The sequence below is a fragment of the Scyliorhinus canicula genome, chromosome 2, assembly GCF_902713615.1.
Source record: "Scyliorhinus canicula chromosome 2, sScyCan1.1, whole genome shotgun sequence".
NCBI classification, from domain to species: Eukaryota; Metazoa; Chordata; class Chondrichthyes; order Carcharhiniformes; family Scyliorhinidae; genus Scyliorhinus; species Scyliorhinus canicula.
This window is the reverse complement of record NC_052147.1, coordinates 144,399,735-144,414,932: the sequence shown is the minus strand read 5'-3', so window position 1 is coordinate 144,414,932 and position 15,198 is coordinate 144,399,735. Positions and strand designations below refer to the sequence as shown.

Here is a 15,198-nt window from a genome sequence, read left to right as displayed (position 1 = left end):
AGTAGTGTTTGGGACTGAGTTGGCAAGGTGCTGCACCCCAGGGCGGGCGGGGGGAAATCTGGCCATTTCAATAGAAAATGAGCCGCTGTGGGGCTGGGGGGAGTGCTTCATTTGTGCCGGTTTTGATTAGCCTGATAACCTAATTTGTGATCTCCTCCCTTTCACCTCACTGACAAACGTAAGGAATCTAGTTCAAATAAAATTGAATCAGCAAGTTAACACTGCACTGGTCCCATCACTGACTCCTCACTCTGCAATTTCCTCACTTTTATTTTATTTTCTGCCAACCAGTGGCGGCTTTCTAAATATTTTTTTTTTCTTCAGCGCCAAATGAGAAGGCACCTTTCATGGTCAGTCCCACTGAATCTTCATCACTGTGCATTTATTGCATTGTGGTCTTGTGCTGACATGACCATGGTGAGAGAGGAGAATTGGATTTAAAGCCAGATTTAAAAAAGGGTTGCTCCACACCCTTAGACTGTCCAATTTCTCCATAATAATGCTGCCCAGGTGGCTTGTAGGAAGTCTGGATAATTGTCGGTTAATTTTGGGTCGGTCTCTGTATATCAACCCTTTTGGTGTTCCAATGCCTCACTGTAGCTAGTTACCCGACTAAATCCTCACTGCATGTTTTTCTAATGAGACTTGCTCATTCAAGGCCTTGTCAAACAGGCTTCAGTGAAGGGCCAGAACTGGTTGCTAGGAAACTTGTTAGGTCCATCACCATTTTAAAGTGGAACCAAAAGACTTCTTGAATACTATGTCACATTTCTGCTTTTTATAACCTTTCCCCCAATTAGATTCTCTCTCATGCCCCACATGTCCCAGAAAGGAGAGGGTTTCAACACTACATGAGCAAATCACAGGACACAGACACAGTCAATCACATGACGCAGAAATACAGTCAACCACACTGACACAAAGCCAATAAGACGACACACAGAAAGGCCTCGGGTGCATACATGTATCTCACACACTGGCACCAATACCAAACTCTGAGACCGAGAAGGATGCTTACTCTATTCCCCACCCTGTTCCTCCAAATATCACCCCCAGAGCCAGAATGGTCCCTGCCACTGCACCTATGAGCCTGTTAGTGGCCAAGCTCACTGTATAGAGGGAAAGATAAGGGATACTTTAAAGCAAAACTGTCAACAGATAAACTGTACAGACAAACCAAAAATAAAAGCTGTGTTTTCTTTGAAACAAAATAATATTTTTAAGTACAACTTTGAAGTTTTTCTTAATGTAGCTTATTCAAAAAATTGGACTAATCTCACAACAAAGAAAATAAAATTGACTGAATATGCTTTGTACGTAATTAACTGAACTAGCTCAATAAAAAAAAGCTTTATTACTGCAGAACTGGATTTTTAAAAAAACTACACGTATGGAAAGAAAGTATCTTACATGGCGAATTAGCAGCTTAATTTTCTTTCTTGTGTGTTCATGTACGTTTTAACATATGATTCCAAACTGACAAATTCACAGAAAGGCATTTGGCTTCAGCTTGCTTGACATGCAGCTGTAGTAACTCTAGGCTAAAGGAGAGTCAAAAGCGAGCCTGAACACAGTCAAAGGGTTATAGTTAAAAGACAGCATTCAGGACCTGCTGTTAATAGCCCCTTTGGAAAATGAAAAAAAAACAATGAGTGGAATCCTCCACTGGTCAACCCAAATGTGTCACATGGATGTAAACAGATGGAAACATCTGGAAATGCGCAATGACACTGAAAAATAAAATGAATCAAACGGTGCTTAGATTGATTCAAAGGGTGACGTTGGTCGATTCTCCTTCCTCTTCTTTTGTGCAGAAACCTCACAAGGCTTGATAGGCTTAGTGCTTTTGCCAAAATAATCACCAACAAACCCAGTCAACCGCCTCCTTCTGGTGCGAGTCTCTGACCCAGTTCCAATTGGGTTTTGAGAGTCTCGTGAGAGTCTGTTCATGCCCATCTGAAGTGTGAGTGTGGCTGGGGTTGACATCACATTTTTCAGAGTTCATGGCCTAGATTTAGCACCAAAGCAGCCCCCCTCCCCCCACCCCCCAAAACCATTGCCACCCAATGTTTTGTTTTATTTGTTCTGGGGATGGGAGTGTCGCAGGCCGAGCCAGTGTTTATTGCCCATCCCTAATTGCCTTTGAACTGAGTGGTTGCTGGGCCATTTCAGAGGGCATTTAAGAGTCAATCACACTGCTGTGAGTTTGGAGTCACATGTAGGCCAGACCAGGAAAGGATGGCAGATTTCCTTCCCCAAAGGACACTTGTGAACCAGATGGGTTTTTACATTTGACAATGTTTCACAGTCAGTTTCCATTCCAGATTATTTTAAATTTCACCATCTGCTGTGGTGGGATTCAAACCCGGGTCCCCTGGGTATTATAATAATAATCTTTAGTGTCACAAGTAGGCTCACATTAACACTGAAATTAAGTTACTGTGAAAATACCCTACTCGCCACATTCCGGCGCCTGTTCGGGTACACAGAGGGAGAATTCAGAATGTCCAATTCGGGACTTGTGGGAAGAAACCGGCGCACCCGGAGAAAACCCACGCAGACACAGGGAGAACGTGCAGATTCCGCAGACAGTGACCCAAGCCGGGAATCGAACCTGGGACCCTGGCGCTGTGAAGCAACAGTGCTAACCACTGTGCTACCATGCTCCCTAGATCTCTGGATTACTAGTCTAATGGCAAAACCAAAACCATATCATGGGTACTTGCGGAATGAAGCTCCCTTTACTCTGATCTGAGAATGTTCCTCAAACTTGCACCTAGGGTGGCTTCAATCTCAAGGCACTCTTAATACCAAGGGAGCCTGAGCCCCAGCCGAGAGAAGGAGAGATGGTGATGTAGTATAAATGTCACTGACTAGTAATCAAATGGCCCAGAGTAATACCCTTTGGACCAGGGTTCAAATCCCATAATGGCTGAATTTAAACTATATCTGGAATTGAAAGTTAGTCTCAGTAATAGTGGCTATGAAACTACACTCACTGGTTCAGTAATGTCCTTTTGGGCAGGCAATCTGCCCTGCTTGCCTAGTCTTGTCTATCTTTGACTCCAGACCCACAGCAATGTTGTTGATTCTTAATTCCCTCTGGGATAGCCTAGCAAGGAACTCAGCTGTATTCAAGAAGCTGGCTGACTGTCACAGAAGTGGCTGCGACCCAGAAATGAGGGCGGTTAGGGGGAGGGGCGGAGTGGAGGACAGTCCATGCCAATGGGAGAAGGACAGTTTAGTCTCTGGTGAATATCTGCACCACCCTCACCCACTCACCTTCGCTACCCCCTAGGGTATTTCCATCTGCTCTCAGCACTACTGTACAGGTATGGGAAGGGTGGGAGGGGGGGGGGGGGCCTACTGACGTTCTCGTCTATCCTCACATCGTTCTGTAACTGGGATGTCAGAAATTCAAATAATGGCTTTCCGACTGGCTGAAATCCGGGAGAGTAAGTTAATGGTTAATTCTTCACGGTTTAGTTCTCACTTGCTGTCTGAGGTTTATTTGAAAGCTGGAAAAGTCAGTTCCTTTAACAGACAGACTTTAGCTGAGAAACTCTGACTACAAGCTTTTTCTCTGCAAGCTGCCTTCCTCAACTCTTCCCAATATAGCTCGATTGCTTCAGCTGACAACGTGGCCAAGGCAAAGTTTTGATAATACGTATGAGAAGCCTTCTTGTTCCAGAACAGTACAATCTGAACCAATAATTAACAGTTAGAATAATTAATCCAGAGTAAAATCATGTACAGAAAGCAAAATGTGAGGTAAAGTACGATTGGATTAAAGGAGAGATAATAGAGACAGAAAGAAAACAAATTGAAATATTTTAAAATCTCCAACAATAATTAAAAGCTAAACGAATGACACTTGCAGGAGTCAATTTTCAGCTTCAGAGACGTTTGGCAGTAATTAAGGCCTTTCATGGCGTTAAAAGGGTACTTGCACTAGAATGGACAAGCCTTTCTTTGCTGTTGCACAGATAATGGAGGAGGAGGGCATCTCCTAATTTCCACGGTTAACTGCACGTGCGTTCACTAGAATTCCACAGAAGTAATGGGGAGCACGGTTAGCCTCACCATTATTTCCGGCACAAATTCAGACCCAATGGGTATAGTAGTGTAATGGTTATAGTGCTGAACTTAAAACTTAGAGGTCAGGAGTTCAAATGGCATCTTGGTAACTTTAAAATTGGATTTGCTAAATCTGGTAAATTCTGGACCAGAATGTTACTGTGGCAATGGCTGAAGGATGGTATTTTTTCTTTGTTTACGCGAATAGAAACAATGTGCAGAAGTACGGGGAAAAGGCATGAGAAAGGAACTAAGTCATGACACTCGTTTGGAAAGCCGGGGCAGACATGATGGACCAAATGTCCTCCTTCTTCACTGTAACAATTATGAGATTTGGTGATCGTTCTCATTCTAATTCCTATGAAAAACAAGTAAAATACCTTGGAGGCCAATTGTTTTGTAGGACTCTTGAATCAATTTATAATTAAAATTACCCTCTACCCAACAAGAACCTTATCAGGGAACTACCAAATCTACGTGAAAGTTCCAATTGAAGTGTGTCGGAAAAAGGGCTAGTTTTCTCTCAAATATATCAAAAGTAAATGTATTTGTACTGTAATGTATACTGAAGTCATATGGCCTCAGCATCAGCTTCATGTCGATATCCTCACACATCCCTTTCACCTTGATGTGGATTTAGTTGTTGCCCGGCATCTATGCTCTTTTTAATGCTGCATATTCGTCACCTATTTTGCTAACACACTCTGCCCACCCAAAGAATAAAATCAGAAGTGATTTTTCACAATATAGCAATATTTATCTGAAGAAATGTTGAGTGCAGTCACACTTCAAAGGGCAGCACAGTGGTTAGCACTGTTGCCTCACAGCGCAAGGGATCCGGGTTCAATTTCGGCCTCGATAACTGTCTGTGTGGAGTTTGCACCTTCTCCCCGTGTCTGTGTGGGTTTCCTCCGGGTGCTCCAGTATGCTCCCACAGGCCAAGGATTTTTTAAATAAAAATCTTTTAATGGCATTTTCAATATCATGTACATTGACGTTCGTGTTTATTTATTGTACAGTGTAACGCAAAAAAAGCTTTTATCTTACTTTATTTACAGATTGCTGCCATCTAGTTCGGCGTGTCCTCCCCCCCCCCCCCCCCCCCCCCGCATTCAGCTGCCAGCCCCCCTTTCCCCAACCCCTCCCCGTCTCCCTCGCCCACCACCCTTGCTGTCCTCCCTTGTCGATACTGGAGGGGGGGGCTTCCCCCCTCACCCGTGTTGTCCCTCTTTGTTCATCTCAGACTCTCTTCCCCCTTTCTCCCTCCCTCCCCCCTGGGTTGTGCATCCAAGCATTGTTCCTTGTCATTTTTTTTCCCCCTCTCTAATTCTTCCGGTTCCCCCTTGACTGGCTGTTGCTGGCCTCAAACAGGTTCTGGAATAGGCCAACAAATTGCCCCCATGCAGTAAGGAAGCCTTCCTCCGACTCTCAGATGGCGCATTTTATCTTCTCCAAGTAGAGAAATTCCGAAAGGTCAGCGAGCCAATCTGCAGCTCTGAATGCTGCTGCTGATCACCAGCCGAGCAGGATTCTCCGGCATGCGATTAGGGAAGCGAAAGCTAGGGCGTCGGCCCTCTTCCCCGTGTGTACCTCTGGCTGCTCCGATACCCCGAAGATTGCCACGATTGGGCATGGCTTCACCCTCACCCCCACAACCTTGGACATTGCCTCGGAGAAGGCTGTCCAGAACCCAGCAAGTTTGGGACAAACCCAGAACATGTGGGTGTGGTTGGCCGGGGCTCTCTGGCACCGCTCACATTTGTCCTCCACCTCCGGGAAGAACCTGCTCATTCGGATTCTGGTCAGGTGCGCTTTGAGCTGCATGAGGCTGAGCCTTGCGTAGGAGGAGGTGGAGTTGGCCCTGCTCAATGCTTCGCTCGAGAGTCCTCACCCTGCTTCTGTCCTCTCCTCCCATTTCCATCTGGCCCACAGTCCAAAGATGTGCAACGTAGGTGGATTGGCCATGCTAAATTGCCCCTTAGTGTCCAGGGATGTGCAGATTAGGCGGGGGGTCAGCCTAGGTAGAGCGCTCTTTCAGAGGGTTGGTGTACACTTGATGAGCCAAATGGCCTCCTTCTGCACTGTAAGAATTATATTCTGTGAAATTCCAAGCCCTGAGAAACAGGATGAGTGTGAGACTAAATGGGGCAATTTTCCAGCTTGCGGTGCCCCTTGTTGCCTGGTGTTGGGACATACATCCACAATAAACCAGCAGCTCTCTACTTCTCCACTTCCTTAACTGAACAACCATTTTTAACACATAAACCTGGACATGAATTTCAGCAGATTACTAACTACACAGGCATCACAGCTAACCTGATTGGGCTGCGTGTTATTATGAGGACGGATTTTTTTTTAATATGTTGCGATAATATTGTGTTGTTCTATAAAGAAGGCTATGTGCGTGTATAAGTAATTTAATTAAGTTGTGGTAAGGTTAATGGAGACAACTTGTCTGGGAGAGTGTGGAAATAAAAGTGATAGAAGCGTTAAAAGCATGCATTTGTAATTAGAAGCTATGGTGGGGTAGATTTATAAGTAAATAGGTTGAGTTTAGAAATTTACATTTGGAGATGGATAAGGACTTGGCTTTTTAGTTGTTAAATTTCAATCAGGAGTAAAAGACTTTTACAGCTTGCAATAGTTTCATAAGTAAACAAGGAAAGGTTATTAAATGTTATTTGACCCAAAAGGGGAGGCAATGGAAAACATGAACTTTTTAAATATTTTGATAATGTTAAGCTCAAAGAGGTGCCAATGACAATGGAATCTAAGATGAAAGGATATTTAAGGAAATATCTTGGGCTGAGCTGGGTTGGCTGTCTGGAAAAGATCTCCTGAGAAACAGCTCTGTGCTGGGAGAAGATACAAAGTTTGAATCAGCCATCCCGGTAAGCCAGAAGAGTCTTTGTTGCAAAAAGCAATCATGCTTCTGAATATTCTCGGATTTCCACAGCAGAGTGGGAGTGAGTGAGAAGTTCTGTAGTACACTTATACTAAAGTGACAATGGTTTTGTCTTGGTTAACATGACTAAAATTATAAGAATTAAAAATCTATAAGGAAGTGTTGTCATGAAGGTGTTTACTTGCGAGTTCTGACTTAGTCTTTTTTCCCCACAGTACATTCATTGCAGTGTTAATGTAAGCCTACTTGTGACACTAATAAAGATTATTATTATGATTTTTGTGAGGGATGTTTTATAAATCTCTTTTTACTGTGTAACTCTAATCTTGTGTGTTTAAGTTTTCTTTTCCTCTTGTTAATAAATCTTTTCAACTTAATTTTAAATCCCCAAATTGTGACTGGAATTCTATGCTACTGGGATTAGTAGGTTTCTTCTTGGTCTTCTTGTTCCAGGATACAAAAAAAGTTATGTTCAGTAAGTCAAGTTTCCCTCTGGGATTTGGCCTGCTTTGCAAATAACATCTGCTGTGGTCATAACAGTATGTTCAGTCATCTACTTGCTTGTGATAACTCAATCAATAAGCCTGCACTATTGGATCAAGAGAGCCAGGGATTTTTTTTTTCATAAACAGTGACTGTTAACTAAAACATCCTGGCAAATTCACTGGCTTGCTAAAGTTTGGGTGGACAATCACAAAATTACAACCATAATTTGGGTGGTTAATCGCACAAATTCTAATATAATTCAGGTGTGCAATTGCAAGGCTCCTAACATAATTTAGGTGACCATTCATAAGATCCTACCATAATTTAGGTGACCAATCACTAGATTCCTGAAACAATTTAGATGGACCAATTACAAGGTTTATTACATAATTTAAGTGCCCAGTCACAAGGCGACCAACATAAATTGAGAGGCCAATCAAAAGAGTTTGAGCGTAAATTGGGCAGCCAATCACAAGAGTGCTAATATATTAGGTGGCCAAATATCCTAGAGTTTAGCTGAGCAACTACTTTTGCTCCTAATTCGTATGCATGTTTGTACCAGGGCATATTACCTTTTTTGTACTTTTTAAGTAGAGAAACATTAATCACATCAATAAAGAGCTTTCCTAAAATCTTTTTATGCACAGTGCGAGGGGAGGAAGTGTTTCAAGCACTTGTGGACAGCTTTATTGGAGATCAAGCTGTTCCCTACCCGATGCTGTATTTCAAATTGAGATTTCGTCTTTGAGTAGAGAAGGTTAAGGAGAAATGTTGAGGTATTCAAATTCACAAAGGGTTGTGAGAGATTCAATTAGGCAAAACTGTTTCCAGAACAGGCAGAATGGCACACAGATTTCAGATAAGTGACAAAAAAAAAAGGCAGGAGGAGCTTCTTTACACATTGAGTTGTTCCGATCTGGAATGTGAGGGAGGAATTTCTGGAGCTATGGGGTAAAAGGCAGGGGTTCTGGAACTAATTGAATAGCTCATTCAAAGATCCAGCACGGGAACAATGAGCCAAATGGCCTCAAGGTGTATTATTCTGTGATTTTATGAAATTATCAATTCCCAACCACTCCATCAGTATCCTCAAGAGCCCGAAGTTTTGCAACAAAAACTTTGCAAAATAGCTTAACTCAAAGAACGATCGATTTCTCCTTTAAAATTGCAAATCAAAAGTTCAACCCTGTAATTAATCTTGGGGAAGATCAGTTGATCTAGAAAATTACGTCAGGATTACCACTGATTAAATGGCAGCATGATAATTTTTCCTGCTATCCAATATTTTCTATATAATCCATCACTGAACTTCTGTTACTTCATATCATACATCTGTAACATTATTAATGGCTTAATTATGTCCTACCACATAAGGTGGACAATATTGTGCCTCTGTTCATGACTATGGTCAGCGTTGTGATAACTAATGGCAAATGTAAAATGTGTCAAATGAATGTGTTTCCTGTATTATCATCTAACGCAGAAGACTGCAGCCCAGTGTTCATGGCCTTGGCGAAGGGCTGTGGAAGCCTGTGTACAAATAATTTAAAATATATACCCTGGTAACTACTTTTGTATTCCCCATGCCCTGCCCCCGATGCTTGAGATTCATCAATTACCCATTTTTTTGTGCCCTCATAGTCCTTCGCTAGCTGTGGCACCCTTGATTCTGTCCCCAGCAGTCTTGCCATGCCAGATAGAACGTATGCTGTCAAACAAAACTTGTTTGAATCAGTGATGTAGTGTGATCAGACAAAATCAGCTCACCCCTTCATAGGTTTGCGGTGTGTGCAAAGACAGCTGGGTGGTACCGGTTACTGATCTGCACCCTTCTCCCCACTCCCTCCCTCCTCATTGGACTCACTCTCTTTGTGATCTAGGAGGGACGGCACGCCAATATGCCCCTGCCTCTCTCTCTCTCTCTGGTCCAGCTCACGTTAGAAGAGAGCCGGACTTTGTGTGTGTGTGTGTGTGTGTGTGGGGGGGGGGGGGTTTGCTTGGGTGTGGCATCACCTCTCTAGTTTGCGACCATCGTAATGACGGACTCAAGAAAAGTGGGCTGCTGGGAAATGTGTTTGCTTCCAGCCAGGCCACAGCTCCATTTTGAAAGCCAGATGCCCTGATGTGAAGGTGAGGTGAGCATTCCACCTTCCGGTGAATCTGCAAGTGGCTGAGGTGGCCATTAGAGATCTAGCTCATGAATCCTAGTGCGATCAAGCTGTGACCATATCTTGTTGACGCACCAACCTTATCACCCAGCAACACCACTGATGGAGGCCCAGTGCCATTTTATATCTCCTGCATTCAATCATGGTGCTAACCGTCTGCTCATCTGTACTCGGCTTAATCATCAGCGGGAATCATAGAAGAACCAGGAACCAATTCAGCCCATCATGGCTGTGCCAGCCTTTTTGAAAGAGTTTCCCTTTTAGTCCCACTCCCCTGTTTTTCTGCATATCCTTGGAAACCTTTCCTCTTTAGAAATGTACTGGCAGCAAAGCATCATCCTATAAGTACCCAGTGGGGTATCTGTTCAAAGTGAAATTTTACAATGAAGAGAGAGCTTGCAAGGAAATAAAATTGAGCTCCCATGTCGTCGGCCCAATTTTATTACTGTCCATCCCCTCAGACGTTAGCACCATGGCTTGAGCTGCTTGTATGTTTAGGAGGGAACTTTGATTCTTAAATTATACAGCTGGCTCGATCATTTGGGGGGAGCTATTGGGAGGCTCCTGTCTGAGAAAGCAGGTCTGATCGACCTTGTCTTCCGAGCTTAGAGCCAGAACATATTTGAATTCCACAACTAAAAATCACAAGGTTCAGTTGTGTACGCAGCTAAGTGTATAATTATTTACTGGATGGTTAATGAATCAGTGACAGCTGATGTTCTGTGTTGCGAATCGTATTAATTTCAAGAGTAATTGTGTGTAAGAATGCAATCTGTTACCAATCCAAATACCTGGGAGGCTGTGGTTAGATGTATTTCATTTCCTGCTTTAATAGTGGCTTGGCTGAGACAAATTAAACCCCGAGCCTCAATATTCTGATCCTTGCAGACAGCCTTACTGACCTTTAGATAAATTTAGTTTGGTAGGTTTCAGCCACCTGGGCTGGGGATGCTGGTGTACTCACAGGAATCGTCCTGTTATTTGGGTCTCCTTATTATACAATGTCCACCTCATTGAGTTCTGCTCTTATTCAATACCTAATCCCATCCAATCCTCCTCTTTACCCAATACCGTTAATAAAGAACTCAACTCAATGCAGTTCTCAGGCCTTGTTGCGCTCGAGCTAGAGCACAACGCTGCCGGTGATGCCTCCTGTCAGCCTCCACTCCTTGCAGGGTACAACCAAGTGTTCCGCGAGGCGTCGGAATCGGAACTCCGCCCAAAAGGGGCGGGACCTACTTAAGGCCTACCTATCCGGGATATACTGGCCTCCTTTGATTCACCAGCCTTGTGCCGATTAGTGCTGGGCCACAATAACGTGAACTACGCGGAACGACAACCCGGTGAGGGGGGAGGGCACCGGGACCATTGGATACCCCTGGGTGGTCAGGGATAGTGTTGGATCGCCCTCCCCCTGGAACGTGGGCAACTTGGCACTTCCCAGCTAGCACCGTAGCACTGCCACCCTGAAACTGCCAAGTTGCTGGATGATATTGCCAGGCTGGCTGGAGCATTGCCCAGGTGCCAGAGCAAGGGCACCTGGGTGGTACTACCAAGGGTCAGGGCCCGAGAATAACCATGCCCATGAAACGAGGGTGGGCAGGGGGTTTGAAGGGTGGGAGGTGTGCAGGGCAGGCAAGTAGGGCCTCCGGGTGGTTAGAGGGTGATGGGTGGGAAGGGAAGGCTGCTGTCAGGGGGCTTGAAGAGGGGGGCTCCCGGGGTCCCATGGCAGGGTGTCCTCAGGTGGTGTGGGAGAGTGCCCATGTGTGTGACATGGCCCATGGGTGGGCGGGTGTTGGGGGACCCACAAGCTCACTTAACAATCAAAGCAACCTTTCAAAATGGCGGCCCGATCACTTGAGTTCAATTCCCCAGTGCAGGAATAAATTCTAAGCGTGGGCTAAAGCGGTGAGAAATTCCCCCGGGCCCAAAGGCAGCAATTCAACAGCCTCGAAAAGCAGCTCGCCGTGGAGCAGTGTGGCCGTTGAAAGTCAGAAGACCCCGCTCCCAAGATCAACCCACCTTGCAACGCCTTGCGCGATTCAGCGCAATCTCGCGAGATTTGCAATGTAAATCCCGCCCACAATGGGTGGGATCCCTTTTTGGCAAATCTGGATATTTGAGCGAGGCAGGAAGCCACACTCTAATGTGCAGATTCCTGAGGCTTTAGGATTCAACCCCTTTCTCCTCAGAGACCAGGGTGAGCGCTGTTCAGCACTGGTGCCCACAAATGCACTCATGGGGATCTCACAGGACATCAGAAGCCCCCATTGCATGCCTTTTGGGCAGGGTGGTGCCTTGCCACTGCTGGTGCCACCTGGGCATCTGGCAGTGCCAGCCTGACACCTTGGCAATGCCTGCCTGGAACCCTAGTAGTACCATCTGAGTGGCAACCTGGCATTGCCAAGACAGCCAGGTGGCACTACCAGCTGGCATAGGCACTATCATAGGCCAGGAGTGCCAAGCTGGTATTTTTGCACATGTTTGGGCCTGTGTTGCTGGTGCAGGTGTTGGGGGGGCGCGAGGCACCCTCTCATAGTGCGTTGGGCTGTGGGGGGGGGGGGGGGGGGGGGTGTTTGGGGATGGTTTTGGGTGCCTCGGAGATTGTGCCTCGGAGATTGTTGTCCCAATCTCTCACAGCCATGGTGAGTTCCGGCGAGTGGAGCTCCCCACTGTACAAAATGGGGCTAATGTGTAGCCTCGGCCACGCGTTCCCCGTTTAGGCGCCTTATTCAATGTGAGCTACTTTGAATAGCCATGTGTATCTCGGCACCGTGAGTGCCGGGATGAAGGCGGCTAAACGGTCCTGCCAGGGGACTTTGTTCCTTTTTGGGAGAATTGCACTCTGTTACTGGATAGAGGTGGGGAATTCGCCAGCAGAGCTGGCGGGAAACATTCCTGAAAAACTCGGCACAAATGAACTTGGATATCTTTCTGTTGAATCGCTAGCCTCCTCCAGCCCCTTGTGCAATTCAATGCTTAAACTTCTCAAATTAATTTCATTCAATGCCTCTTCCTCTTTACTCACTGCCCTATCTCCTCTTCTAATTTCCCTCTGTATTCAATGCATTTACCTTCACTGAACCCTCAAGACCTTGGTGAAAATCAATGCTCCAACATGTTAAATTGTCTTTATTCAATTCCATTGATCACTTTTGATCTATCTCTAGCCAGGCACAATGCTTTGAAGGCTGATTTCTCAAATGTCCATGAGCTTCAACTTAATCAAAATACCACAGTCCACCCTCCCCCATTACTCTTTAATGCTCTTGCTGCTTTCCTCGACCTTGTCTCTGCTTTCAAATATCTCAGGATCCTGCTCCTCAACTGTCCCTCTCCATCTTATCCAGTTTTCCATATTCCTTCTTGTGGCGTTTCCATCCCAAACATTAAGCTCTTGGAGAGACTTTCCAGATGGTGAGAAGTGTGACAGGAATGTAAGTGGGGCCATACGTGCAGTGAGCTGCCGACAGGTTTGAATTGCTGGGTCATGGGAATGTTTTGCTCGGATTTAGGGTCTTCTCCTGAGGGGAGAATCTGCCTGTCTGGAGGCGGAGGAGGGCAGGTTCAGGCAGTTCGACTCTGCACACCAAGCGCTGGATTTTCCCGCCCTTCCTGCTGGCAGAATCGTCCGGTCCCACCAAAAGGCTGTTGTAGACGTCAACTGGGACTATAGGGACTGCTGGCAGCCTGTAGCAAGCCGCTTCCGGAAAAGAAGCTGTGGGAGTCACCAGAGAATTCTGGCCCCCCACAAAATGTTCCAGTTCTAACATGGGTGAGAGCGAAGGGTCAAGGCCAAAGGTCAAAGATTAAACCTACTGGACCAGTTACCTATTAAGCTGTCCACAAGCATCCTTCCCCCCCCCCCCCCCCCCCCCCCCCCCCCCCCCCCCGGACAGCCAATATAAAGCAATGAGAGGAGTAACCGTGGCAATGGGAGGAGTAACCGTGGCAATGGTTCGCTAACAGCCTTTCAGCCTGTCTAAGAACCACAATGAAAAGACACTAAAAGGAAGGGAAAGGAGAATGTACAGAACAGTGTATTTTTAAAAAAAAGAAATGCAAAAGACGGCCACATTTCTCTTTTGACAGCTGCCTTGCCTTTGTCGCCCACTTGAGTTCCAAACTGTGAAGATGCCGAGTTTTTTTTTAAACACTAAACACCCTGCAACAAAGAAAGAATGCAAAAAAGAATAGAAACACCAAGAGCAACAGTCAGAGAGGCTGCAAGTGAAATCAAACAAACCCTTAGGGCCTTCAGGTGGTGGTTTTGCCTCACGGCGTTTTGGGTCGTACATACTGCAGTCCGTTCCCGCCCAGGTGCCCTCACAGATACAGGTTGCTTCATTACTGCAGAGCTGAAACAGATTGGATTAAATCAGTGGTCATCCTACACTCATAACACAGTCAGATATAAGAGGTAATCTTCCTTTGCGCTCATAAGCCAGAATCTCCAGCACTTGTAAATATTTCAGATGCTGACGCCATTTCTGATCCTGACTTCACCCGGGTCAGCAAGCAGGGGGAGATCGTCTGGCAGGCAGCCAATTAGCAGGCAACCTCTGCACGCATCATCCAATTAAGGACGGCGGGGGCAATAGGGAGCCGGGAGGGCCATTAAGAGGATTTGCAGCCATGTCCAGCCGCAGCTCCACTGGGAGAGGTTAGCATGACTGAGGATGAGGGAGGCCGAGAGAGTGCCTTGATGTGACCATCAATTCACTAGAGACACGATTGGAAGCAAACTGTGGTTTAATAGTCTTACAACTGAGCCTGCCTGCGACCAAAGGAACTGAGAGCAGACTTACAGCTGCAGCACATTATACTTCCGGTAGTGGGAGGGGCCATGGGCGGAGCAATGGGTGGAGCGCTGTACAAGCTCCTCATCTCCCCCTATGGGCAGAGCCGTGCAACGGCTCACATACAGAGCCCACAAGGACATAATACAATACAATACATTCACCCCCTGTAAAAAAATCAAGTCCGGCGGGGGTGACGGGTCTACAAGTTGAGCCGGTCCAGTGGCCGAGTCGTCCTTTGGGATCGGCGGAGCACCGAGGTTGCAGCCTCTTCGGGTGGCTGGGTGGTGACGATCGGTGTGGGTATGAGGGCAGACTCCGGGGGTGTTTCGGTCCGAGCTCCGTTCCTGACCGGTGCGACGGGCGACGGGAGGTTGTAGGAAACCTACAGGCGCGGGGGCGCTGAGCGTGGGCAGGGGACCTATAGGCGCGGGGGCGGAGGGCGTGGGGGGTTGGGTGGGGTGTAGTGTGAGGGGTACCTCGGCGGTGGTGGTGGTGTAGTTGGATCCAGCAGGCGCCAGGTCCCGGAGGAAACGGTATCCTGACGGCCGTCGGGGTATTCAATAAAGGCGTAGTGGGGGTTTGAGTGAAGCAGTAGCACTCTCTCTACCAGCGGGTCTGTTTTGTGTGTCCAGAAGTGCTTCCGGAGGAGAACCGGGCCCGGTGTCCTCAACCAGGATGGGAGCGAAGCCCCCGTGGTAGTGCCCCTAGAGAAAATAAATAGTCGTTCGTGAGGGGTCTGGTTGGTGGCAGTGCACAGAAG

The 15,198-nt window shown here is 46.4% G+C and overlaps 1 protein-coding gene across 5 annotated transcripts in view; it reads right to left on the bottom strand.

Annotated features, from left to right (window-relative positions):
* The window catches only part of LOC119958886 (disintegrin and metalloproteinase domain-containing protein 23-like), a 243,561-nt gene that overhangs the window by 23,327 nt on the left and 205,036 nt on the right, over positions 1 to 15,198 (bottom strand). For 4 of the 5 annotated variants that reach the window (XM_038787403.1, XM_038787419.1, XM_038787435.1 and 1 more), the window contains one exon: positions 13,883 to 13,994. In XM_038787403.1, coding sequence (XP_038643331.1) covers positions 13,883 to 13,994 — 112 coding nt within the window. Of the gene's footprint in view, positions 1 to 1,018; positions 1,110 to 13,882; positions 13,995 to 15,198 lie in introns of all 5 variants that reach the window. The other variant, XM_038787411.1, reaches the window with a different exon arrangement.